This window comes from Corvus cornix, chromosome 1A (genome assembly GCF_000738735.6).
Source record: "Corvus cornix cornix isolate S_Up_H32 chromosome 1A, ASM73873v5, whole genome shotgun sequence".
Classification (NCBI taxonomy): domain Eukaryota; kingdom Metazoa; phylum Chordata; class Aves; order Passeriformes; family Corvidae; genus Corvus; species Corvus cornix.
Window position 1 is genome coordinate 17758009 of NC_047057.1, and position 24792 is coordinate 17782800.

General features: G+C 36.3%; 1 protein-coding gene across 5 annotated transcripts in view; it reads right to left on the bottom strand.

The window, feature by feature from the left end:
* The window catches only part of BRD1 (bromodomain containing 1), a 60637-nt gene that overhangs the window by 34156 nt on the left and 1689 nt on the right, over window positions 1-24792 (bottom strand). For all 5 annotated transcript variants that reach the window (XM_039570419.1, XM_039570418.1, XM_039570420.1 and 2 more), the window contains exons 2-4: window positions 20622-22002; window positions 8930-9086; window positions 1867-1998 (exon numbers count right to left, since the gene is read on the bottom strand). In XM_039570419.1, coding sequence (XP_039426353.1) covers window positions 1867-1998; window positions 8930-9086; window positions 20622-22002 — 1670 coding nt within the window. The remainder of the gene's footprint in view (window positions 1-1866; window positions 1999-8929; window positions 9087-20621; window positions 22003-24792) is intronic.

The following is a 24792-nucleotide window of genomic DNA, read 5'->3' on the forward strand; positions in this document are numbered from 1 at the left end:
GAGCAAAACAGAGCTGGCGGCAGATCTTGAATGTGTCTTAAATAAAACACAAAAGCTCTTGATACCTAGGTTTAAGAAATCAGGAAAGTAAGGCAAGAGACTGGCAGGGGTAAGTTGAAACTTGACTGAGCAAACTAACAGGCAAGAAGTGCACAGGCAGTGAAAGCAGGGACAGGTACTTTGGAAAGACTAGAGGGATGCTGTCTGGTAGCCAAGCCACCCTGCATGATATTTGCAAAGTCATGGCAATGAAGTGAAGACCCAGGTGACTGGAAGAAGAGAAACATTGCACCCATTTTTTAAAAGGCTAAAAGGATGACCGTGGGAACTACCAACCTGTCAACCTCACATCTGCTCCTGCAAACATCATGGAACAGACCCTCCTAGAAGCTATGCAAAGCTTCCATGTGGGGGACAAGGAGATGATTTGAGACAACCTGCACAACTTTACCAAGGGCAAGTCCTGCCTAACCAACCTAGTGGCTTTCTATGATGGAGTAACTCTATCAGCAGACAATGGAAGAGCTATGGATGTCATCTATCTGGACTTCTCTAAGGCCTCTCACATGGTCCCCAACAACATCCTTCTCTCTAAACTGAAGAGAGATGAAGATTCTCTAAACTGAAACTGATGAAGATTCAATGGGTGGACTGTTCCATAGATAAGGAATTGGCTGGATGGCTGCATCCAGAGAGCAGTGATCAACAGCTCAGACTTAGGATGGAGATCAGTAATGACTGGTGTCCCTCAGGGGTCTGTACTGGAACCAGAAATGTTTAAGACCACAGGATCAAGTGCACCCCCAACAAATCTGCAGATGACACCAAGCTGAATTGTGCAGTTGACACATCTGAAGGACAGGATGCCATCCAGATGGACCTGAACAAGCTCAAGAAGTGGGCCCCATGGGAATCTCATGGGGGTCAACACCGTCAAGTTCCAGGTCCTCCTGCACCTGGGTTGTGGCAACCCCAAGTATCAATCCCGGCTGGGGAATGAACAGATCCAGCCCTGTCAAGAACTTGAGAGCAACGGTGGATGAAAACCTCAATATGAGCCAGCAGTGTGCGCCTGCAACCCAGAAAGTCAAAGGTATCCAGGGCTATATCAAAAGAAGTGTGGCCAGCAGGTCAAGGGAGGTGATTCTGTCCCTCTATTCTGCCCTCGTTTGACCCCACCTGGACTGCTGCATCCAGCTCTGCAGCCCCCAACACAAGGGCATAAAGCTGTTGGAGTGAATCCAGAGGAGGGCCACAAATATGATCAGAGAGAGGACTGGAGCTCTCTTCTGAAGAAAGGCTGAGAGAAATGGGGTTGTTCACCCTGGAGAAGAGAAAGCCCAAAGGAGACTTAATTGCAGCTTCTCAGTAGTTAAAGGGGGTTTATAAGACAGATGGGGACAAACTGATTAGTAAGGCCTGTAGTGACAGGACAAGGAGTAATAGTTTTAAACTAAAAGAGGGTAGATTCAGACTACATATAAGGAATAATTTTTTTAAAGTGAGGGTGAAGCATTGGAACCACAGGTTGCCCAGAGAGGTGGTAGATGCCTCATTCCTGGAAAAATTAAAGGTTAAGTTGGATGGGACTTTGAACAATCTCATATAGTTGAAGATGTCCCTGTTCATTGAAGAAGAGTTGGACTACATGATCCTTAATGTTCCTTTGAACTCAAGCCATTCTATGATTCTATGAAAATTTTACATATTTTCAATAGTTTGAATGCACAGCATGCATGTATATTACTTGACCCTATGTGAGGATTAAAATACAGCAGTCCTTCTACTGAAAAAACTGTGTGTGAGAATACTTAAATTATCTTTCCTTCAGAAAAGTTTCACCAAATTAAAAGGTGCTCCATTTACCTGTTCTCTTTTTAATTTTTCACGTTTACGTATAAGTTCTATCAATAAACGTGCTCTTTCAAGATCGTGGCGCAGCCTTTGCCAGTACTTCAATTTTTCTTTTAAGGCTTGCATTTCTTCATCATCTTCTCTCTAAAAAAAGAATCAAAATGTTTTCATGAAATGAAAAATGCATGCCTCTTTTTATACAATACATACAATATATTATATTATACAATATAATACAATATAAAATATAATACAATATACAATATATATACTATATATATATTATATACAATAATATACAATATTATACAATTGTTCTATACAATTACAGAACGTATGCATGTGAAGGGAAAAACTACTGTCTTGTAGTTATGGCACTTGGTCATAAGCTTCATGCTGCAAGAAGAGAAAACTTGTGGTCAGGGTATTTTCCAGAGTTACTCAAGGGTCTAATTGAAAATAAAATCTAAACTGGACAGCAATCCTGTGGCAAAGGCTACTGACATCAGAAGAAGCAACATAGCAAACAGCAACCTAGAAATCCAACAAGCTGCAAAACACAATACAACTTTTGCATCAAAATCCAAACTAGGTGAACACCATCAGTTTCTTCAGGAACTCCAGCCTGGTAGAAACAAATTATTCATGTGGTCATCACAGTCCATGTCCCCCACACCCAGCAGAACTAGGACACACTTGTAACAAAACAAAGTAATTATGGCTTGTGAGGACGGGAGATGAAAAGCTGTTTATTAGATAATACAGTAACTTCAAATGGTACTGCAGGTGAATAATGCAGCAATACACCCTTTTGGAAAATGGATGGAAGAATTTAATTTACGCATTTTTCAGAGTAAGTAATGTTTGAGCATTTGCATTATTTAGATTGATTTGTACATACAAAACCCAGTGATTGTTTCCCTTTACTATTTTTCATATGGAAAAGGGAGGATACTGGAATTCTACTTATAGGATTCAAATGGTATTCGTAATTCACCAGAAAAGAGGCCATAAAGAAACAGAAGTCCTGATATTAGCACCAAGTACACAAAAGAAACATCTGCTTTGGAAAATTATTACATTTGAAAAATGAGTATTTTATAAAAGCATCTCTGAGAGATATCCAAAACTTTGCATGCTTGCCCGTAACTAGCATAATGCAATATACACTTGATAAGTCATCTTGGAGGGAGGGTGTTCTAAAAGCTAAAATTAAAACAGTAAATTCCATAAGCTATAAAATATAGAAGACAGAGGTATTAAGCAAAGTGCCTAAGCAGATGAACAACAAACAACACCACAAATTATTACACTGAAAGCCATAAATTCCTTAAGAAAAGGATAATTTAGAAGTACCACAGGTCCACTAAAAGAAGCTTGTCCAATTTTTCAGACAGCTGGCTCTAAAAAGAAAACTACAAAACCTGGAAGTTTAAAAACATTATCTAATAGATTTGCCAGTGCTATAATTCTATCATCTGCGTTGTATTTTATTGCTTTATATACTTTGCAGAGATAAAGCTTAGTTCATTTGAATCTCTGACTTCACTGAAGTTGGAAATACTTAAAATATCAACTATCTCTGTACTAGAATATAGCAGTCTGGAAATAGCAGTTTGTTCCTCTTTTCAATGAGAAAAAAAAAACAAACCAAAAAGAAAAACAACCTAAAAACTGGAGCTAGAAACTTCTAGTTCCCTTTCCCAATGACTATTACAACTGACAGTCATAATTTCTTTTAAAGAGTTAAATCTTGACATAAACAGAACATAATTTAACTGCTGGGGTCAAAATAGTTCAAAGTAAACTCTGACATAAAAGAATATTAATATTTTCAATTCCATAAAATTCTCAAGAGACTAACTGAAATAGGAAGTCTACACTGCCACTAATTGCTGCTCTCCTACACCCCTTCATCTCTGAGTATAGACCCCATGTGTGGAAAAGCAACCTAACTCTTAACTGACTTAGCTGTACTATTTTTTCACTTCTACTGTTTTTCAGAACCAAAATTAAATTGTGGTGACTGCCAAAAGTAGAAGGCTTGTCATCCCTTTGCTTGCTACCATTCAGAGTCTGCTCTTTTGCCCTATGTAACTGTGCAATTTAAGAAACTGGGGAACCGAGCCTGATGAAAGCTAAGTCAACAAAGCCATACTAGTTTTAGGGTGGGTCAGGAAACTTAAATACAGCAAGAAAAAATGATGGTACAGCAGGCTTTAGGGTAGTTTATTAGAGACTTAAGTATTTGGCTAAACCTCAAGGTGCAGTTGCACTCAAATAAAATAAAAATCTTTTACCTGAATCAGTTGTTTCACCAATTTCATTCCACAGAATAGGTACATACTTGTCAATCTGCGGATGTGACTCAAAATATCAAGAGCACCCTGTTTGCCCTTTATTTTTTTGTACACATACACTACCTTTCTAAATGGCACTTTGGCTTGGGGATCAATAGCAAGCCTCCAATCTTTTGACACTTCTGTGCAAAGTAATGTTGGCAGACAGTTTACAGCTTAATAGCTAAGATAACCCTCCTCTGCCCTAATCTATTTACTACGTGACATACAATAGATACTTTAATTAGATTAAAAGATCCAGGCAAGTTGAAGAGAGTGTGATGGAGTGGTTTTCAACAACCAACCAGTAAAAACTTGACAGAAAGAGTTCCTTTCAAAATTTTTAGCTTTCTGATAAAAATTTTATTAACTTTCTGGTAGGAAAGTTCTTCTTCTTCTAAGTCTTTCTTTCTCTATAACTGTCCTGAGAGCCACCAAGTTTCATTTGGCTGATGACACAAGAAAATTTCATAAAGAAACTCTTGTTTGGAGAGGGACTCTTCATCAGGAACTGTACTAATAGGACAAGGAGCAATGAGTTCAAACTGAAAGAAGGGGAATTTAGATTAGATATTAGGAAGAAATTCTTTACTCTGAGGGTGGTGAGACACTGAAACAGGTTATCCAGAGAAGCTGTGAATGCCCCATCCCTGACAGCGTTCAAGGCCAGGTTGGGTGGGGCATTGAGCAACCTGGTCTAGTGGAAGCTGTCCCTGCCCATGGCAGCAGGGTGGGAACTAGATGATCTTTAAGGCCCCTTCCACTCCAAACCATTCTGTAAGTCTATGATTTTCCAATGTACTTAGTTCTTGCCGAACATAGTATTACCTGGAAAAGCTAAAACTTACACATTTATTATGATGCCATGATGATTTTTCGCCTTTTCTTCAATATACCTTTTATTTATCCTCAGTGCTCTTAGCATGCATACTTGTAATTCCGTAAGTCCAATAACTTAGCATAGTCCTAGTATTCTGTTAAGCCAGGAGATCAAACATCCTGGAAGCGTCACAGATGGAGGCTGGAAAGCCCTAGACTGTCCTGAGAAACCAAGGTCCTCTCTAGAACACATCCTGTAAACTAAGATTAGGCCCATCCAGGGGGGAATTCCTTGGGATGGGGGGATACCACACTAATCACTCAAGCCTCTCATTAGAGAATCTTTGACAGATATGCTCATTTGCAAGGTCTATAAATTGTATACACGATCTATCGAGTGGGTGCATGTCGGTGCATTCCACCTTGGCGAAGTGGTGTACCATAAGGATCCTTATTAAATACCGAGCTAAAAACCCTTTTTTCCCTTAACCGTGTCTGGCTCTCAATTTTTAAGACCAGGGAAAGGCATCAATCAATACTGAGGGAAGAGGAAAACAGTTTTAAGTCTACACAAAGAACATGCAGCAACTGAGAACTAGTCTCACCATTAGCACGCTACCAGTCTCTCCATATTAGCAGGAACACTGCCAGTGTAGCACCATATCCCTCCTTATTCTGGATGTGAATGTGTGAGAACAGCCTCACTCCTTACAGAGACTGTAACTTAACAGGATACAAACAAAAACAGAATGACAGTGATGAAATTGGAACTTGAGCAATACAATTAAGTTTTATTAGCATGCTCTGCTGGACTTGTATGACAGTCAGACAAAGCCATTTAGTGGCTGCAACTTGTGTTCTTAATGAAATCTTCAGTGCAGGTGTGACCTTAAGTCATCGGCACCTTCTTCTGTATTTCTTCTAACAGGGGCTTTAAACTAACTTCACTACAGCAGCAACAAGCTTCTACATTTAAATTTCACACCTTATTTTCATTCAAGCGTTCTTAAAGTTCAGGGAAAAAAACTAAAATAATGAGGATGTAAATTTATTAGAGTATTCCAATAACCTTCCTTAATTTCTAGGTGGAGAGAGAAGTGAGAGTATAAACCATTCTCTTAGACAGTTCCTTGTTCCTGCAGATTGTGAGGCAGTCCAGGTCTTTTTGCCTCATTTAGAACTCTTGGACCTTCACAATCATACCATAACTGAACTCTGAAACACATTTATTAGGAAGTAAATCTAGGTCATGAAGACCTCTCCCTTTGCCAAATTTGTTCTAGTAACCAGAGAGGGATCAAAATCACATTCTACTACACATCCTGAAACCATTTTCAGGGTTTTGGTTCCTCCTTATAACAGTTCTTTTCTGTTTAAGTAACAATAAAAAAAAAAAATCTGAATCTGCATTACATCACTGTTTATGCTTCTTTGACTAACTGAAAAATCTATGTAGGTTTCTTGATATTCTGACCCCCTCACATAAAATAAAAATAATTTTCCTACCTGGACTGAAATTAACAAAATAATCATGCCTATCTAAAAATTTTTGTGAGATTTTTCTCACAACAGCTATGCCATAGCTGTTTATTAATGTCTTGATCATAATTTGGTTTATACTTGGTAGTAACAAAATACATTAAATGCCTTGCAGTTATGACTACTTTAATAAATAGATATTGAAGGTGCTATGGAGAAGACACAATGTCATACACAGGACACTTGCTACTCACTGAAAAGCACTAACTACACATTTTTCATCAACAGAATCATTTAACACTCAGCCTGCCTTGAAACCAGATTTTACTTTTCAAAGAACAAACGTTTTAACAGACCAATATAAATAGCTTCCAATTTATTTAGAATATATTTTTATTATTTCCTTATTTAAGAATCATTCTCAAATTAGAAAAGAAAATTAAGAAATACTGTTTGTACCAAAGTGTAAATAGGCAACTGAATTTTAAAATGCTGATATCAAAGGGCCTATTTTATTTAAATCAAACATCAGTTACAATTACAGTTTTATTGTCACAGTCATTATTTAAATACATAGAAATGTTGCAGCCTTATCATGCCATCCCAGAAGAAAACTGGCACGTTAATTTTTCAGACACTAACAGTGATCTAGTTCTCTACTGCCACAATAGCATCACACTTCTGTGCTTCACTTCAGTATTTCATAAGGACTCAAGCTCATTTAAAAAAAAAGTTTATTATCTGAATAAATGAATTTCAATTATTATTAGGTAACACTAATTAGATACACTGCCAGGCATCACTCTTCAGAACTTCTGAGGCAAAAGTAAAAGATTAATCAAATTTCAAAATGGAGCAATATAGAAACCATAAAAACAAGATGAACAAGTGGTCAATTTATATTCAAAGCTGACTCCACCTGAAAGGAATCCTGTAACTGGAATTTGAGAATCTCAGCTATGAGAAAAGGCTGAGAGAGCTCCAACTGTTTAGCCTGGAGGAGAAAAGGCTCAGGGGCAGAAGTCTCACCAATGCACATAAATACCTGAAGGGAGGAGGCAAGAAGATAAGAGCCAGGCTCCTTTCAGTGGTGCCCAGTGACAGTAAAAGAGGCAATGGGCACAAAGTAAGAATGCACATCAGAAGAATGCTGGGGTTTTTTTAAATTGTAAGGGTGACCAAGCACTGGCACAGGCTGCCCAGAGAGGCTGCAGTTTCCACCCTTGGAGATATTCAATAGCCAACTGGACATGGTGCTGGACAACCTGTTCTAAGTGGCCCTGCTTGAGCAGTGGGGTTGTACCAGGTGACCTCCAGAGGTCCTTTCCAATCTCAATTATTCTGGAAATTATTAATTATTTTTCCAGAGGAAAAGCTAAAAAAATAAACACACACACATGACAGAACAAATAATTAGGAAGCAGTGTTGACCGTGGTATTTTTATGACTACTTCAATCAATGACTTAATTCACCAAACAGAAATACAACTCTAACAAAAATAATAGTTCCACTTTAGAGGGGGAAAAAAATTCAATTTAATACAAGTAAATTATTATAAAATTAATTCCTAAGTTTTAGAGGCTGTTTTACAGGAAGTCAAACATCTGGGGAACGGAAAGAACACAGCCAACTACATATTCCATTCAATTAAAAAAGGTAATGGGGATGCAGTAAGAATTTCCACATCATGACGCTTCACAGCATTTCAAAGTCTGTACACATGGATCCACACAACTCAGAAGTTTTAATTATTTATCCATTAACTTGAAGCCAAAACAGACCATGTGGAGTCACTGTTTTGATGTTTTTCAGAAACTTAACTCGTAGGAGTGTACAACTTAACTTAGGCATGTCTACAATCCCACTTAACTGTGTCAAAAGCGAAACCAGAAGTTGAAACAGGTCTTTGAACTTCAACAACTTGTCTTTTGTTCTGTTATTACTGAACAAGGTGGGAAATACAGATCTGAATTTGAAAACTGTAAACTAGCTGTCTTATCCTTTACCCAGTTAGAATCTACTTTTTTTTCAAGTGTCAAATAAGACATCTGCTTTGCATCTTTTGATCAATTCAAAAAATTTTTATTTTTTATCTAACTCACAGAACACTGAAGAAAGAGTTCCCAAAAACTCCAACACTAACCAAAGAAAAATGGCGTTATGATATTTGTGATGATAGTATTTTTGTGAAACATTTAAGCAAAACAAAAGAAAAAGATGCAGAATTTTTTTTTTTTTAGTATCTCACATATTAAAAAGTATTAGATAATTCCCGACTGCCAGTATAGGTAATATCACTTCAGAATATGGTAAAGAATTTATTCAGTCCTGAGTAAAAGAAAGTTTTTACTTTGTGCTAGGTTTCCTAGTTTATTTTTTACTCAATAAAATAGAAAATTTCTGATTTCTTCTTGTAAGTAAAAAGTGTATCACATACCTGTTGTGTGTTTCTTTGTGACTGTAAACTGGACTGCAGCCTTCTCAACAGTGGAACACCATTCCTAGACAGTCTTTTAAGCAACCAGTAACTGTGCACTCGTTCAACAAAATGCTTCTTTCGCTGAATGGCCACCTGATTCATAATCTTATTTAATCTAAAACATGGAAAAACTGATATTGTATTTTGCACAGCAAAGCATACAACATATTTATCTATGGAAGTTAAACATCACATATATATGAATGCATACTGTAAAAACAAAAGTAATCACTATGTTACAAATTTCTTTCAGTAAGATCCCTTCCAGTACAAGTATTTCTGAGCAGTAAATTACAACCAAGTACATCTGCTTGACACTGCAGTTTCTACTAAATACATTTAAATACTTCATAAAGCTAAAGGGAATAAATTTTTTCATAATCATTATTGGAAGAGCAATCCCAGATTAGGGCCGAAAATAAAGCTTTATGTGCATTTCATAATAATTTTCCTATTGAAAATGAAATCAGATAAAAAGCTCCAAATCACTTTGAAAATCATCAGATCATTTGTTGCCATCTACAGAAAGAATCAGTAGTTTATTTTACAGACAATACATCTTCAAACTTTTTGCATAAAAGCATGCAATGGAAGCCTTGTATTACCCTATTAATATTAAACTTTTGACAAATAAACCAAACAAAAAATATAAAACACAGGAACAATTATTATTTTACCCCAGACATATAATGAAAATAACCAAACAGAGAAGACACAAGTGAGGATGATATAAACAGTTAAACAAACTCTCTCAACCAAAATCAAACAGTATTTTCTCCAAAGTTGCTATTTAACAAATGCAAATACTCTATGCATACACTCATTTGCAAATACTCTAGGAAAGTGCTGCATGAATATCATACACAACAATACTGATTCCTATTTTTCAAATAATGACATGTTAGATAGATGTCCAAGTCTGAAGCACAACACTGGCCTCTCAAAATTTATATTCAAAAGGAAGTTTATCTGAAACAAATCTTCAGCTCTCTGAGCCTACAGTTTGAAATTACAGCAAAATAAAAGTTAGAAGAAGTTAATGGTTATAGAATTAAAATATTTTCTCTTTGCATGATAATGCTGGTATTTTTAACTGGTGGCAGCCCTTGTATAATTAACACAAGATGCCCCAAGGTACCAACCACCTGTATTGCTAGAGAGATTGTTCCTTCATTTGGGGGCAGGGGTAAATTAAAAAGAGAGCTGGATGTAAAACAGTTACAGAAAGGTTAATAACAATGAAAAGAACTCTGTTAATTCTTCACTCAGAATATTACTACCCATAGCAAAACTCTACCATCGATAGTAGGGGGTTTATCAGATATTCTCCAAAATTTAATTCTAAACCAGGCAGATATTTATCCAAGAAGTGTCTGATTTGTAGAGCAGTACCATGAGACATTTAAACAAAAATCATGACTGTATATACATACTAATATTTTTCTGCTTTTTCCCTTTTAGAATTAGGAAGAAAGCAGTTTTGCAGTTAAGTGATAAAAGCTAAGTAGTCAAAACACCTAAAGAAAATCTAAAGTTAGAAGTAAGCCTTGGGTAAAATTATTTTTAAGAATATCTGGGAAAAATAAATATTTTTCAGACTAACATACAAGCAAATGTACCCTGAGTTCACCAAAGGTCATCTATCCCTGGGGTTTTTTTGGGATGTGAAGAAGATAAGCTGCAATACTACTCAGTGCTACAGTAACTATAGCTAAAGTTTTCAATCATCACCAGGCAAAGGCAGAGCAAACCCAGGTTTTCTTCAAAATACAGCACCATTGTGTCCTTTGGTTCCTCAATGACACTTTTTAAAATAAATAACTTAAGCTAGTTAGGCATTCTTGAAGAATTCTAGCTTAACCTAAAGCTTAGAAGGTCTGCAGATGGACTTCAGACTGTCTTGTACATCTTTCACTGGAGGGCAGACACAGGCTCCAAAAACATTTACTCAACGCAGAACAGATGTGACCCTACTAAACTTCAAACAACCTAATTACAAATAATTATAGAACACAATCAAAATCAAATAATTACTCTCACAAATCTCTTGGAAACAGTAAAACCTACTGAACCAAGTCAAAAAAAGCACAGCCAAATACACACCTATTTGGAAAGACCAGAGAATCATAACATGAAGAAAGGTGCCTTGGCTTCATGCCCATCAGATGTGGCAAGACTAGGCAAGCAACTTTAACTACAGCTTTAAGTACATTTGCCAATTCACATAACAAACCATTCTATTAATATATAATTACAATAGTAAAGTGCTAAAATAAGCTTAAGAAAAATGTTCACAGAAGACATTCTTCAACTTCCAAAATAGAAATAAACAGACAGTAATTTGCGTGCAGAAACTACTTAACAAGGGGTTGGAAACTACTCATCTCTGCTTTCCCCTCCAAATTAAACCAAGTATTTAATTTAAACACCACACATGGGTAGCAGCAATATACTTCTCAAAATACAGAGGTCTGAAATGCTTCATGTGGCAGGTATCTACAGAGCCTCTACACTATGAACTTAGTGCTAGGAGGATGTTACATCTGCTGTTAGACTCTAGCAACCCACAACCTGTATCACAGCTCTTTAACCATCCTTTTGCTTAGTCTGATACTTCCAGGTAGACTTTTACTGTCCCAAACACTTTAAATTTTGACAGGCAATACAACCATTTTGGGGAAATGAGACAACGCTGCTGTAGAACCCCAGAAGTCGTACAGACCGGGTACTGATTTAGAAGCTCCCACCACTTAAAGAAATTTGCCATGGATTCCACTTTCCTTCTTTTTTTTTTTTTTTCCCCAACAAAGATATTATAAAAAAAATACTGAAGAATAAAAAAAAAGGCATGCATTTGGGCCACGTAAGGGAGAGCCATTTAAAGACTTCATCATTTTGCAATGCAGGATCTGACTTGGACATGACAGGATTAATTGCTACACTGCACTGACAAATCCCCAGAGCAGAGGCAAGGCTTAGAGAACTTAAGGCACCTCCCAGAACAACAGAAAACAGCTCAATGAAGGCATTTTTTTGCTAAGGTATCTGTCCACACTGTAACTTTTTCCAGTATAAGCACATCAAAAAAGAACAGCTTTCTGTATCATTTTCTAATGGCAAGTCAACCATACCAACAACTGGGAGAAAAAATCATAATTTTCCCTCAACTTACCAGTTATTGAAAACAAAGTACATTGATAGAGGAATTTGAAAATTCCTTAAAAGGCGCCTGTGTTCCAATGGTATTCAGTGACTGCTGCTATCTAACTGGTCTCATAAAAGAAGCATTACGTTTCAAGCTGACGACCACTGCAGCCTTTTGGCACCAGCAGTCATACTGATTCTTGTTTTTGTTTTTTTAGAGCTACATGCCAAAACTACACAGATGACAAAAACATTTTTTAGAACTGTTTTAATTGTGTCACAGCCAACTGAGTGAGCCAGTACTACTTCCTTTCCCCAGCCCCACACTGTAAAACACTATGCACTACAAACAGGGGTATCATATAACTCCCAGCTTGTCCTTAAATAAGGAAAGGTCCCTTTTGAACAGAACCTTTGAAGCAACACCTACAGTCTCGTCCTGACATGGAGACATTTGATGGATATCTACTCTGTAAAGGGTGATACACTTAATTCACTGGTCAATGCATTCAGAGAGCTGAGTGTGTTGCTCCATCCTTGTTTCCTCACCTTTTAGATGCATTTTAAATGCATAAAATAAACTTTGTCAATGTAAGAGATGTGCTTTTAACATATTGGAAAATCTCACAGCTACCTTCTTTGACTCATGACTTCCTTCCTTTCCCAGTTTCAGTTACATATCACTGTGGCAACTATGGCAACTGGTTACAGGGAAAAGTGAAACCAGTATTTTTGGTAACCAACAATGTGGCAGTTCAACCTAAGAAAGCCAATGAGAGATAATCAGCCACTTTTTTATCCATCATCACTAACCACTGCACAGACACTTTTTTTTTAACCCCACAGGTATTATTTTTGTATTACAATACCTCAAGATTATTAAGTTTTTGAAATATAAACTAGAAAGAACATTTTCTTAAGTATGTCATTTTGACAACATTACTAGAGTAACTCGAGCACAAAGAACTTTACTACAAAAATCTGTATTAATCAAATACCCAAAGGAAGATCAAATACCCATTAAAACCAAGGAATTTTTAAACATGAACAAACGCTAGTATTTTAATTACCATACTTCTCCTGAGTCCCCAGTTTTATCAGTTTATTATTTTGCATCGTCCTTTATCCAGCACAGCAGTACTAAAGGTACACACAACACAGGAAAACTGCATTATACTCTGTAAAATTTCATTCAGTATTGCTAACATATGAGTTTCTCTTGACCTATGGTAATATCCATTAACAATCAAATTATGTTCCACTTTACTGAGCAAATAAAATATCCCTATTTTTCCACACAAAGATTGCAGATACGTTTCTAAAACCTGTCAGAAGAAAATGTAAAAAAATCTGTATTGAACAAGTCAAAACAAAGTAAACCAAGTTTCCAGAACACTTGAATTTTCACGCCTTGTTAGTGAACTTCCACAAAATATACTGAGACTTGTAGGAAGCGGGAAAGACACAAGACTTCCCTACAGATAATTATAGTAATTCCAATGACACTTACTAGAAGACAATTCGCATAGAACTAGAATAAAAGCTATGGAAGAATTTATGTGGGGAATTGGAATTAATTCTGGAGCCTTACCAACTATTCCTCCTAGCTCCATATAAAAAAATTTAAGCTTTTGAAGATCAGAATGCCCACCTGGACAGATGAAACTCTCCCTACTCTTCCCATGGAAAACCTTTGGCAGCAGCTGCTTATCAAAGTGTTTGTAAAACTCGTCATTCAATATACTTTTTTTTTTTAAACAGTGAAGAAACACAACTTTGTTATCCCATTCCTCAATGAAAGATAAAACTTACTACATGACTTATTAACTTAAAATTTAAAAAAAACCACCTCAAACTGTTCTGACTTGAAAAACAACACAGGTAAATGAATAACTATGTAAAAATCAGAATCCATCTGCTTGTCTTTACTTCCTTTTGAAAAAGGGTAACATTCCTTTAATACCAAGCAGAAGTCAGCTACATGCCTAACAGAGTACATACCAAATCCTGGAAAGACTGAAAAGGATTTCATTTAAACTTCTCTGCAACACAAATCTGCAGAATCCCCACGTAATAAATACATACTTTCCTAATTAGGACTGCTTTCCAGATTTTATTCCTTTTTGTCTGTTATGTTCTAAAAGTCTAGCTACTGAATTTCCCTTTCCTAGGTTGAGAGTCCAACAGTATATATTTTATCTACTGTTAAATAGATAAATTTTCTGAAGCCTGAAAGTCTCTCCAGGTTCCTATTCTTTATTCAACATTTACTGGTATTTAAATAGTATTTCATTTTGAATGCACATGTAGGAAGCACTTTGTGTTGCCTACATGACTGTGAAATTCCCATTTTTCTATTCGAGCAAACAGCTTGTAAAATTTTGCTTTGACAAAGTAGAACCGTGAACTTAAGAGGCAAGAAAACACTATTATGCCAGCTAATTCTCTGTTAGCTATAAAGTTATTATAGTTATCTTCTTCCTATTCTAACAACTAAGTCTGTGATACTCCAAAACTTCGGTTAAGGAAAAAAACCCAAAACAATAAATAAAATAAGAAAACAAATCCAAAACCAAACCAAACAATGAAAACCCCCCACTTTGCCACACTGGAAAAACTCTTCTCAGATAAATCATATGCACACATTTACTTCTGCCAGCTCCTATACATATGTAATGACCACATGACTTCGAAATCTAATATCAAAAGGCTAAATTCACATCAGATTAATCAAAAATCACCTTTCAATCTGTAATAAGAAGAAATCTCGGTATTTATCTTCTAATCTTTTGTGCACTCTGTAACTAGATCATTGAATTAAAAAAAACTGCCAGGAGACAGTTCTTCAGACAATGCATTCTTTAGCTGTTTTGCTATGGCACAAGTCACAACACCCCTCTAATTGCCACAAAAGCAAAAAAATTAATGGACGTTCACATAACTGGTGAAACTCAGAAGTTCTGAAAAACAAAATCACACAAATCTTGGTCTTCATAATTGCGTTATCACATATATTATCATTATGGACCAAACCCCTTAGAAAGCACACAGAATACTAATGATACGCCTTACAGAGGTAGCATGTTAATTCGTTTTAAGCTTCTTTGCCTTGTACACATAAAATACACAAAAGAAAAAAAGTATTATTTTTATTCAAAATCTACTTTTACAATTTACTAAATAAGTTACACTTCTTCAAACACATTAATTAGTCCTTATTTAATCAGCCAACCAGTGTCAAGATGAACTACCTTCAAAATAAGGCTCTAAAGTTGCCTTTACTTTTTTAAAATACTGCTGAGGCAAAACTAGTGAACACCACAGTAGCTTTTGTTTTTAATTTAGGGAAAATTACTTTTTTTATTTAAGCAAAATGATCAGGATGACATCAGCAGTAGTTTCTACATGTAACAGAAAGGTCTCAAACTCAAACAATGTGACAAGAAACATCAGCGGTCAATGCCTTCCGGCATCGCCTTCACTTAGGTGATTCTATGATCCAAGTATTAGGTACAGTCACAAGGCACACCTACATAATGCTCCCCTGGAATTAAAAGAAGCATTTTCACATAATTCTGTGAATTATACATACATGTATATTCAAGGATAAAGAGCTAACACACATTAGTCTGGATTTATTCAGTTTCCAAGTTCTTTGCAATGCTGGCCCTAGCAGTATTTTTCAACGGCTTTTTTATATTGAATTTTAAGCCAAATTTCTTATTCTTTCCCCCCACCTTAAAAACTTTCTGAATGTATTAAAAAAACCCCCCACAGGACCCTAAAAAACATTTTTAAAAATTCCCAGAAGAATTCCACAAGCTACATATATGAATAAGAAGCATTATCTGTAAATGCAGGCTAACAGTGTCTCAAAGGCTTTGTAAATGTTCCTTTCCCCTTAATATTGCATTTCAACACTTTCTGTTTATTTATTATTTATTTTTCTGCTCCATACTTCCTTTCAGAGACAACAAGATTCCTATGTTAAGATAACAAGATTACATTTAATTACTTGGCAAGAAAGTTCAGGATAGCTCAAGTGGGTAAATTATAAACCAAAAGAAAATATTGGTTCTGCCTTGAGACACAGTAACAGAAATCCAGCTTTACTTCCAGGCACAGTATTCTTCCTAATAAAAGCAAAGATCAACATAGAGAAATCAGTTAATGTGGGGCACATAAATGCTGATCCGTAAGAAGAGCTGAAAACGCTTTTTGTAAGAGTCTCAGCAATTTTTGCTCTCAGTTGTTGGCTACTACTCACCTACTTTCACAACGATCTTTTAATATTAATGACACAACACACCTCACGCAACAACAGTGTTCCTACTTCTAATAAAAGTGGGGCTTTTTTATTTATTCTTTGCTCTCTATACAAGTGTTCCATTTTAAATGTTTTCTTAATTTCAGACATAACAAACATGCCATGTTTGTAGAAAGAGAAACTGAAGTTGAAAGCAAATATTTATATACTTTTAATGTCAGCTTCCATTTAATAGAGTAGTACTTGAATGAATGGCATTTTAATAAAGCAGATTACACTGTATCTCAGTGCATACTTTAAAAATACTGAAGATTAAATATTTTATATCACATTATATTTCCCTCCAAGTATATAGCTACAATATCATAGTTTCACAGCATTTTTAAAGAACAATGAATATTGACACTATGCAAACAAGCAAACATATTTTAAATGCCTCTTTTGACACATAAGATGCAGAGACTACACAAAAACAATGTTATTTGTACTAAAGAATCAAGCACTCAAAAAAAAGTGAAACCATGTAGTTTTCCCAGCTAACATTGTAACTCTTCTGCTTCACGTACTCATCCTGCTTGCTGAATAAGGCAACAGTTATAAAGGACAAGGACAAACAGCAGCAGATAAAAAAAAATCCACAAGGAATTGAGGAGAGTCAACACAAGATAACTAACAGAGAGAAGCACCTAGATTTAGATTGCCAAGCTAACCCTAAAAGTTAGGATTTCTTAACTTGAAAATTCTGGACCTGCAGTCTAAACAAAATCCTTCTAGTACTTTTTTAGGGCAGGGGGCAAATCTCTCTACCATTACACATCCCCAGTGGCAATACTACACTTCAAGAACAAATTTGCCATTTTCTTCAGCCAAACTAGCTGGTGGCAGTGGGAGGCTACTTTTTGACTACCATTTGACAAGAGGAGCAGTTACTGTCTGTCCCTCCCATACAGTGGGACGGTTTTAGAGTGTCCTTTCCCACTCCCCTCCCCACACAGCACAGCTGCTCTGGCACTTCCCAGAAACACAACTTTTAGATGAAGCTCATTTCTACTTTTAAACAATCAAAAAATGCAAAAAACAAACAAACAAAAAAACCCCACCAAAAACAGACAAACAAAAAAAGCTGATGAGTACAAACAGTACAGTGTAAGCAAGCACATTCAGGAGTTTTGTATTTCAATAAAAAATGAATGGAATTTCCTACTCAAGAAACAACACATCTCTATAGCCAGAAGGTCTGATGTACATCCTCCACGCATAAGAGTTCCCTGGTGGTCCCATACATTACTACAAGTGCTAAGCAAGTTACAAGTCAGCATCGACAGCACTGAAAACTGAAACCACCTTAAGGCTCTAAGATGAACTACTGCACCTTTGGAAGTAGATACCCAGGTATAGACTTTCCAAAATACCTAGGCAACAGGACAGATATAGGCCCAGCATTAAAAATAAATAACAAAACAAAACAAAACAAAAAAACCAAAACAAACAAAAAAAAAAAACAAAGGAAAGAAAAAGAAAAAGAAAAGAGATGGGAGGTAAGCATTCATCTCCTATCATCACTGGATCAATGGTTAGCAACTTCTGATCCCTCACCCTCAAATCAGTAGTTCACAGATGAAAGTCTGAGATGTCATACAATTAGATTATAAACAACCTAGAGAATGACACTATCTACATAAGTTAACAGCAAAAAGCTCAGAGTATGACATCTGTGTAAGAAATTCTGGTCATGGTCATGCAAGGAAGTAGCATAGAAACCTGACCTAAGGTAAGCTGATGCAGAAATTGATGAACTACAAAAGTTGTGCAGAAATTGTGAAGTATGCTGTTCCACACCCAGTCTTTTAAAAATATTATGAACGTTTAAGATAATTGTTTTGGAAAATAGAATGATCAAAAACTGTGTTATTAAAATGCTCAGTCCTTCACATACTCTCACCATCCATGAAAGGATATAAATCCTTCCCCCTAAACAGAATGTAAATTGCAAGATGCTTTTCAACTCAAGCTTCACCAGATGAACTCAGGGGCTGCATCTAGCAAGTACTTTCCTCCTCACTATGATCTTCATACTTGTACACTCTTCCAACTACTAACTCTGAAGAGCCAGCAATATGCCAAGGAGGTGTATTGTCTAGTTATTAAGAAAGCAATCCAAACCAAGCATCTCCATGTGTGCCTCAATTTCCAGAGATGTTAAAAACATATTAAAATCAAATTCTTCAGGTAAAAAGGCACGAGTGTTTAAACACAGAGTGTATATATTTATTCAACTTAAATAGCTTAATTGCTCTTCCTCAAGAACTCCGAAAAATCATGCTTCAGCTCCAAGGGAATAAAAGCATACAAAAAAACAGATGAGAGAAAAAGAATAATTTAAATGAAGATTGCTGTGAAATGATCCAAATAATTTTTTAATACTTTATGGGTATGTACTTAACTCCTACAGAAACATGAGAGCGTTTCCAGAACAGAAAAAAACCTGAAGAATAGCCAAAGACAACTAGACAATTTTCGGTCTAAAACTAGAGATTTGGGTCTGCAGTGTAACCACTTTTCCTTTCAATATGCCCATTTCTGTTTCACTTTTAATTCAGGGATCAGTTTTCTAGGACTGAACACGTTCACATTACAAAGAGTACTTAAGCAAGGGTCTCCCTCAGCTGACAACAAGCAATTTATAATAAAGCCCAACCTTAAAATAGCTTTACACTGTGCACATTTTTTACATTTATGACAAACAGTACAGGAACTGTACTTGTTTCTTCTGAAAAGAAGCATAAATAGAAGCAAGCTGAATTTCTCTGCAGTCTTGAAAAGAAATTCAATCATTAACACAAAAAAAAAGAAAGAAGAAAATGTCTTTTGTATTTTTGCTCCTGGTATCTAATGACTATTAAAAAAAACGCCATCTGATGATAACATCTTTTTAGGATCTGGCTTTTTTTAAAGCTGCCAATGGAATGAGCTGCCAGAGGGACAACTGAGAACATACTTACTTATTCTCAACTCTTAGTTCATGTTCTTTCTTACACGGTCTTAAAAAAAGCAAAACAAAACCACACTACACTACCAACTGGGATTGTCCTAACTAACACAAAGCCAAATTATTTTACACCAACTTCCCCCTTCCATGGACATGCTCCCGTTTAAATAGCAGTATTAGTTGCCTGCTGTCAACTTAAGTTTTTCTGCAGTGCATCACTAAACAAAAATACCATTTTACCAAGGAAATCGTAACAGAGAACAGAGCAATTAATCTGATGTTTGTAAACACCACATGGGAGCTGAAGGCTGTTTGTCAAAGTCAGTCAGTAAGTAGCTTCTTACATTAACGAAACTTACTACAGGAAAGAACTGCAGTCTCAAAACACGTATTTATTTAGGTTAATTTAACCAGCTTTAATTGCTCACTACCTGAGACTTGTGAGTCAGCTATTTAAAAGGCATCCTATTATTTTAAAAGCCCTCACTTGTCTGTGCAGTCTGAGTTCAGTCACAGTACAGGCAATGAACCTGCACATGGAAGTGGTGCCTGTTCTGAGAAACTTTCCAAACTACTGCTCTTAAATTAGTAAGAATTTAAGTCAAGGGGTAAACAAACATATTGGTGTTGAAAACACACAAATATAAATTTTGGAAATAGCTCCTGAGAAGTTATTCTGCCCCATAAGGAAAACACTTCCTTGAAGGTTTTTTGTTAAACTGACATAGATCTTACACTACAAGTTTATTCTTAATTTTAAAACGGTGAGATGGACAAGATTCAAAACTTATATAAACAAACGTAATTTTCATCCTGGATCTCTTAAAATTAGAAAAAGAAGCTCAGAATCCAAAATTAGAAATAAAGTTGACTTTTAGCTTGGCTTTTTTTTTTTAGTATGAAGATCAACTGCAGCTACTATTCCAAATTCAGCAGTTAATTCTCAAAAGTACAGTGAATGACAAATGAACATACAACATAACTTAGTCTGACAAAAAAAACCCAAACCAAACGTTCTGAGGACAAGACAGACCACTTGATCACTTCATAATTTCTCTGAAGTAGTTACTGCATTTTTAATGCAACTCCACAAAAGTACAATATACACATTAACAGTAATTCTCTGAGAAAGGCCTTCAAAGAAAGCATGTAAAAAACATAAAGAACTTGAAGGAGGCATCTAAAAGCACTGGTTTAAAATTAAACAGATAATAAAGTAAAGGTTTCTCACACTTTGATGGTTTGCTTACCTCTGGGGGGGAATATAAGGAGCAGATACTGTTGGCATAACTGTACAGGGTTCAACCACTGTTTTCTTGGCTTTTTTTGTCTTTTTTCTGATTTTTGATGTAGACCTAGCAGTTCTGACTGATCCCTCCTTTCTACAAACACCGTTTTTGATTTCAGCTTCTCCATATATATTCAGAGGTCTCCGTGTGCAACCTGGTGGAGTATGTACATCGCAATAGGCAGTCTTTTTCACAGAGAATGTTGTTCCACTGCCAGTTAGTTCTTTCACAGGTTCCATTTTCATATATAGACCAGCCTTTTGAGCACATGTCACATGGAATGCAGTATAGCAGTTTGCTTTGTGGCACTGGATGCAGGCACCAACACCTTTCTGTTTACAGAGGTAGCATGTTAACTTCCATCTGGCTGGGGGAATGTTCCTGACACCATCAATTGGCTCAATAAAAACCGTATTGGCAAATCCAACTTCTGGAATCCACAAAGCACACACCACGTGTCCCCAACGATCATCATCTGTCTTTTTAAAGGCACCTCCCTTGTTTGGGCACAGCACACAGTCTACAGGCCGAGAGCGGGACTGCAAACAGTGTCTGCAGAGCCACTGGCCCTCAGGTATATATGGCACCCCATAGCATTCCTGATGTACTGCTAAATTACACATATCACAAAACAGGATCACATTGCTGTTCTGACATTCACCATCCATGCATATACAACACACTGCATCTTCATCAATTAAAGACTGATGATCACCCTGTTTTTGGTTCTCACAATAAGACTCTTTCTCAAACCTATCCATAAGGAATTCAAACATATTCTGTGAAACAACTGACACTCCATCACTTTTCCGCTTATCATTTATCAATTCTAACCACGCATAATCTTCTTCATCCATGTCATACTCAACTTCATTATCAAGTTCTTCTGCTGACTTCTCAATGAATTTGTAATAAATTGGAGGTCTCCGAGGAGCTGAAGGGGGACTGTATTCAACAATCCGTACTTTTGGTTCTGGAAGAGGAGCTGTTGTAGCAGGTATACCATGTGAGCTCGGAAGAGCTTCATTTTTCTTTTTCACTTTGTTATTTTTATGGCGTTTGCTTCTTAGACAAACTGGTGGTCTTTCACTGTTTTCTTTATTGCTGTTGCATTCACTCATTTCCTGGGCAGTAAGATCATCTTCTAATATAATTTCTAAAGGATCAAAGATACTGATCCTATGCAGGCGACCTTCAATTTCTATTTCAACCATCCTTTGAGCTTGAGCGTATGTCAAGGTTTCTCGTGTCGGGGAGTGCTTAATACTGCATGGGGACGAAGAATGCCTTGCTGCCGATACTCGATGGCATCTTCCTTTTCTCCTCATTTGGTAATGTTTACCTAAAATTAGAGCAACAGTTAATACTATGAACTCCCAACAATCGTATTAAAATATTAGTTTTTAAAATACTGCAGTAAGGAAAAAACCCTTCAGTTCTACTGCCCTCTATGTATATATTTAACTAAAAATAAACAAAACCTGTCACTCTTACTCAACAGGACTGCTCAGTTTCGTACAAGTTTAACCTAAAGATCAATAGATCTTCTAAGTAACAGCTTCACTGAGTAAACACAGCTATACAAAATCCTTGCTACAAAAACCCTCTAGAAGCACTTTTTGCAAGACCACTGCATGAGAACAAAAACTCTTCAGAAGTGTCACAGATTAAAAAACCTGCATTTGTTACCTTGTAAGAAAACCTTTAATAGAATACTTCGTAACACCTTAGGGGTGCCTGCAGTTTGAAAATCTTTGCAACAGCTACAGATTATGCCCTCTAGACCTTTCTTCAGAAGAACTAACGCAATTGTGAGAGAAAAACAAGTTTTCTCTGAATTTTTTTCCAGCACTCACATTATCAACTCAATTACTATAGCTATATTTAAAAGCTAGAAAAGCACACATACTTCCACATTTGGCAAGTGGGCAGTTTGACAGCCCCTACTTTTTTTACTTTCCTCAATCCTTAGTGAGCCTATTATTCTTCACAACATGACAAGAAAAAACAGAACTCGCAGTACCCAATATGGTGCAGTACAGACTGCAACTAGTAAATATTCCACCTGTAAAGTAGGTTTGACTTAGAGCCAAAACATGTTCCCTGCTTTTAAGTATGCATGTACACACACCCTTCTCCTTCAACAGATTCTTCAGGAGCTGATAGATAAAGATCTCACTGTTTTTAAACCCAGTCCCAAGCTCTTTAAAACAATTTTTAAGTTTACCACCTACTGCAAAAAGATCACATACCACATAAAAAGATAGCTTTCTTCCCACCATTCCAAAGCGCCAGGGCTAGGATGAGCATGCATTTTGGTCACAAAATTTCTAAGTTAAAAGCTTCCATACATACTTATGCCTTTTGACATCTTCATGCTGGGTAGGGCTTTTGTCCCATAAGGGTTGAAAATATTAGAAACCTGACTGACATTGTCAAGTTTAAAATTCTATTCCCCTCCTTCCTTCTTCCCAATAAATCATTAATAAATTTCACCATTCAACCTCAGCTACATAAAAAACCCTCTATCTTTAAGCACTGCTTAAAGTATTATTAGGACCTCACCATTTCAACTCTGTATTTCTAGTCAGTGTTGCTCACTATAACACAACTAGTGTTAGCATGTATTGCCAAAATAGCAGAGAAATAGAGAGATCAAAGCACAACTACTGTTAAAGACCAGTATATCTATTTCAGGAAGAAAACAGCAAGCACTGAACAACTACATTAACTACTCCATGCCACTTGCCTTTTCCATAAGTCTATGACAACTTCTAAATGCACATCCTCAGAGTACTGAAGGAACTCCTTTTACAGGAAGACTAAATCACTCAGGCAACTAACCCTAAGACTAGCTCCTGAAAGGCTCTGATCTGTCTGCTCTCACAAACTGACCCTGCTTTCATAATCTAAACTAATTTTATTATTCATATGAGAATTGTGCTTCTCACAGATCTTTCACACAACTTATTTTTAACTCTTATTACTTGTTTCTATACCGTATAACCAGACAACAGTCAGTGTTTAATCATGACAGATCTCTGATCTGCTCTTTATAAACAACAGAATAATATAAAAGGTTCCAACTCTTCAAACAACTTTGGACGAAGCATTTAATAATTTAATTCTGTAAAACAACACAGGATTCGATCACACTAGTTTCTTAACTGCAGAAAACTGTTTAAACAACTAATATTGCCACAGAAGGTCCAACGACTAAAACGAAAAACATACCAGTAATATAACCAAAATGAAGTTAGTTCCCAGTTTCAATACAGATTTTGTAATTCAGAGGCCCAAAGGTAATACAGTAGTCCTGATTTCTGTTTATTATTGTGAACAAGTAATGATGGATTCTTCAGCTAAAACACACTGACGTGTCAATGTACAGCACTTATTACAGATCAGAATGGACTCAATTTACTCATCAATGAAGAAACACAATTTACAACATGTTTACCTCATATAATTGCATTTCAATTCTGCCTATATGTAAAAGTCTGTTTAAGTATTTTTAATGCCCCTTCCTACATTTTAGCTGGTTGTGTATCTGTTCATATTGGCTCCTGAGGACAGAGACTGTTTCAGAGAAAATACAGAGGGAGAGATGAGAGGCGACCTTCAGAAATCAAAAACGTGTAACCTGTCCACACTACCTTAACCCAGTACCACAGTAAAACACATTAATGCTGTTTCCAAGCTCTCCATCCCACTCCATTCCCAAGATTCTCGAGCATGGCTTCAGGCAGGCATAAGAATAGGAAGAAAATACTCAAAAGCACAAGATCTTTAATCTTGCTTAAAGATTTAGGATGGCTGTTGCAAAAGTCAAATGAACTGTATGAACCAGAGTGATAAAAAAATTACTGAGTTGACATCTAAGTATACTGTAATACTCAACAGTAAATACAGCTGAATTAGGAAGGAAGTTACAGTCTCAAACACAGAATGGATGCCCTATAAATACAATGTAATGCACACAGAATCGACACGGGTAGTACTCTGGCCTAATTTCATGCAAATTTAGCGTGAATAACTTAAATGCCCCAGAGGACAAAGCAGTGTTTTGTTTCTCCAAGATTCTTCTATTTGCAAATGTTCTATAAATACTCCGGATGAAGACCAGATTTCT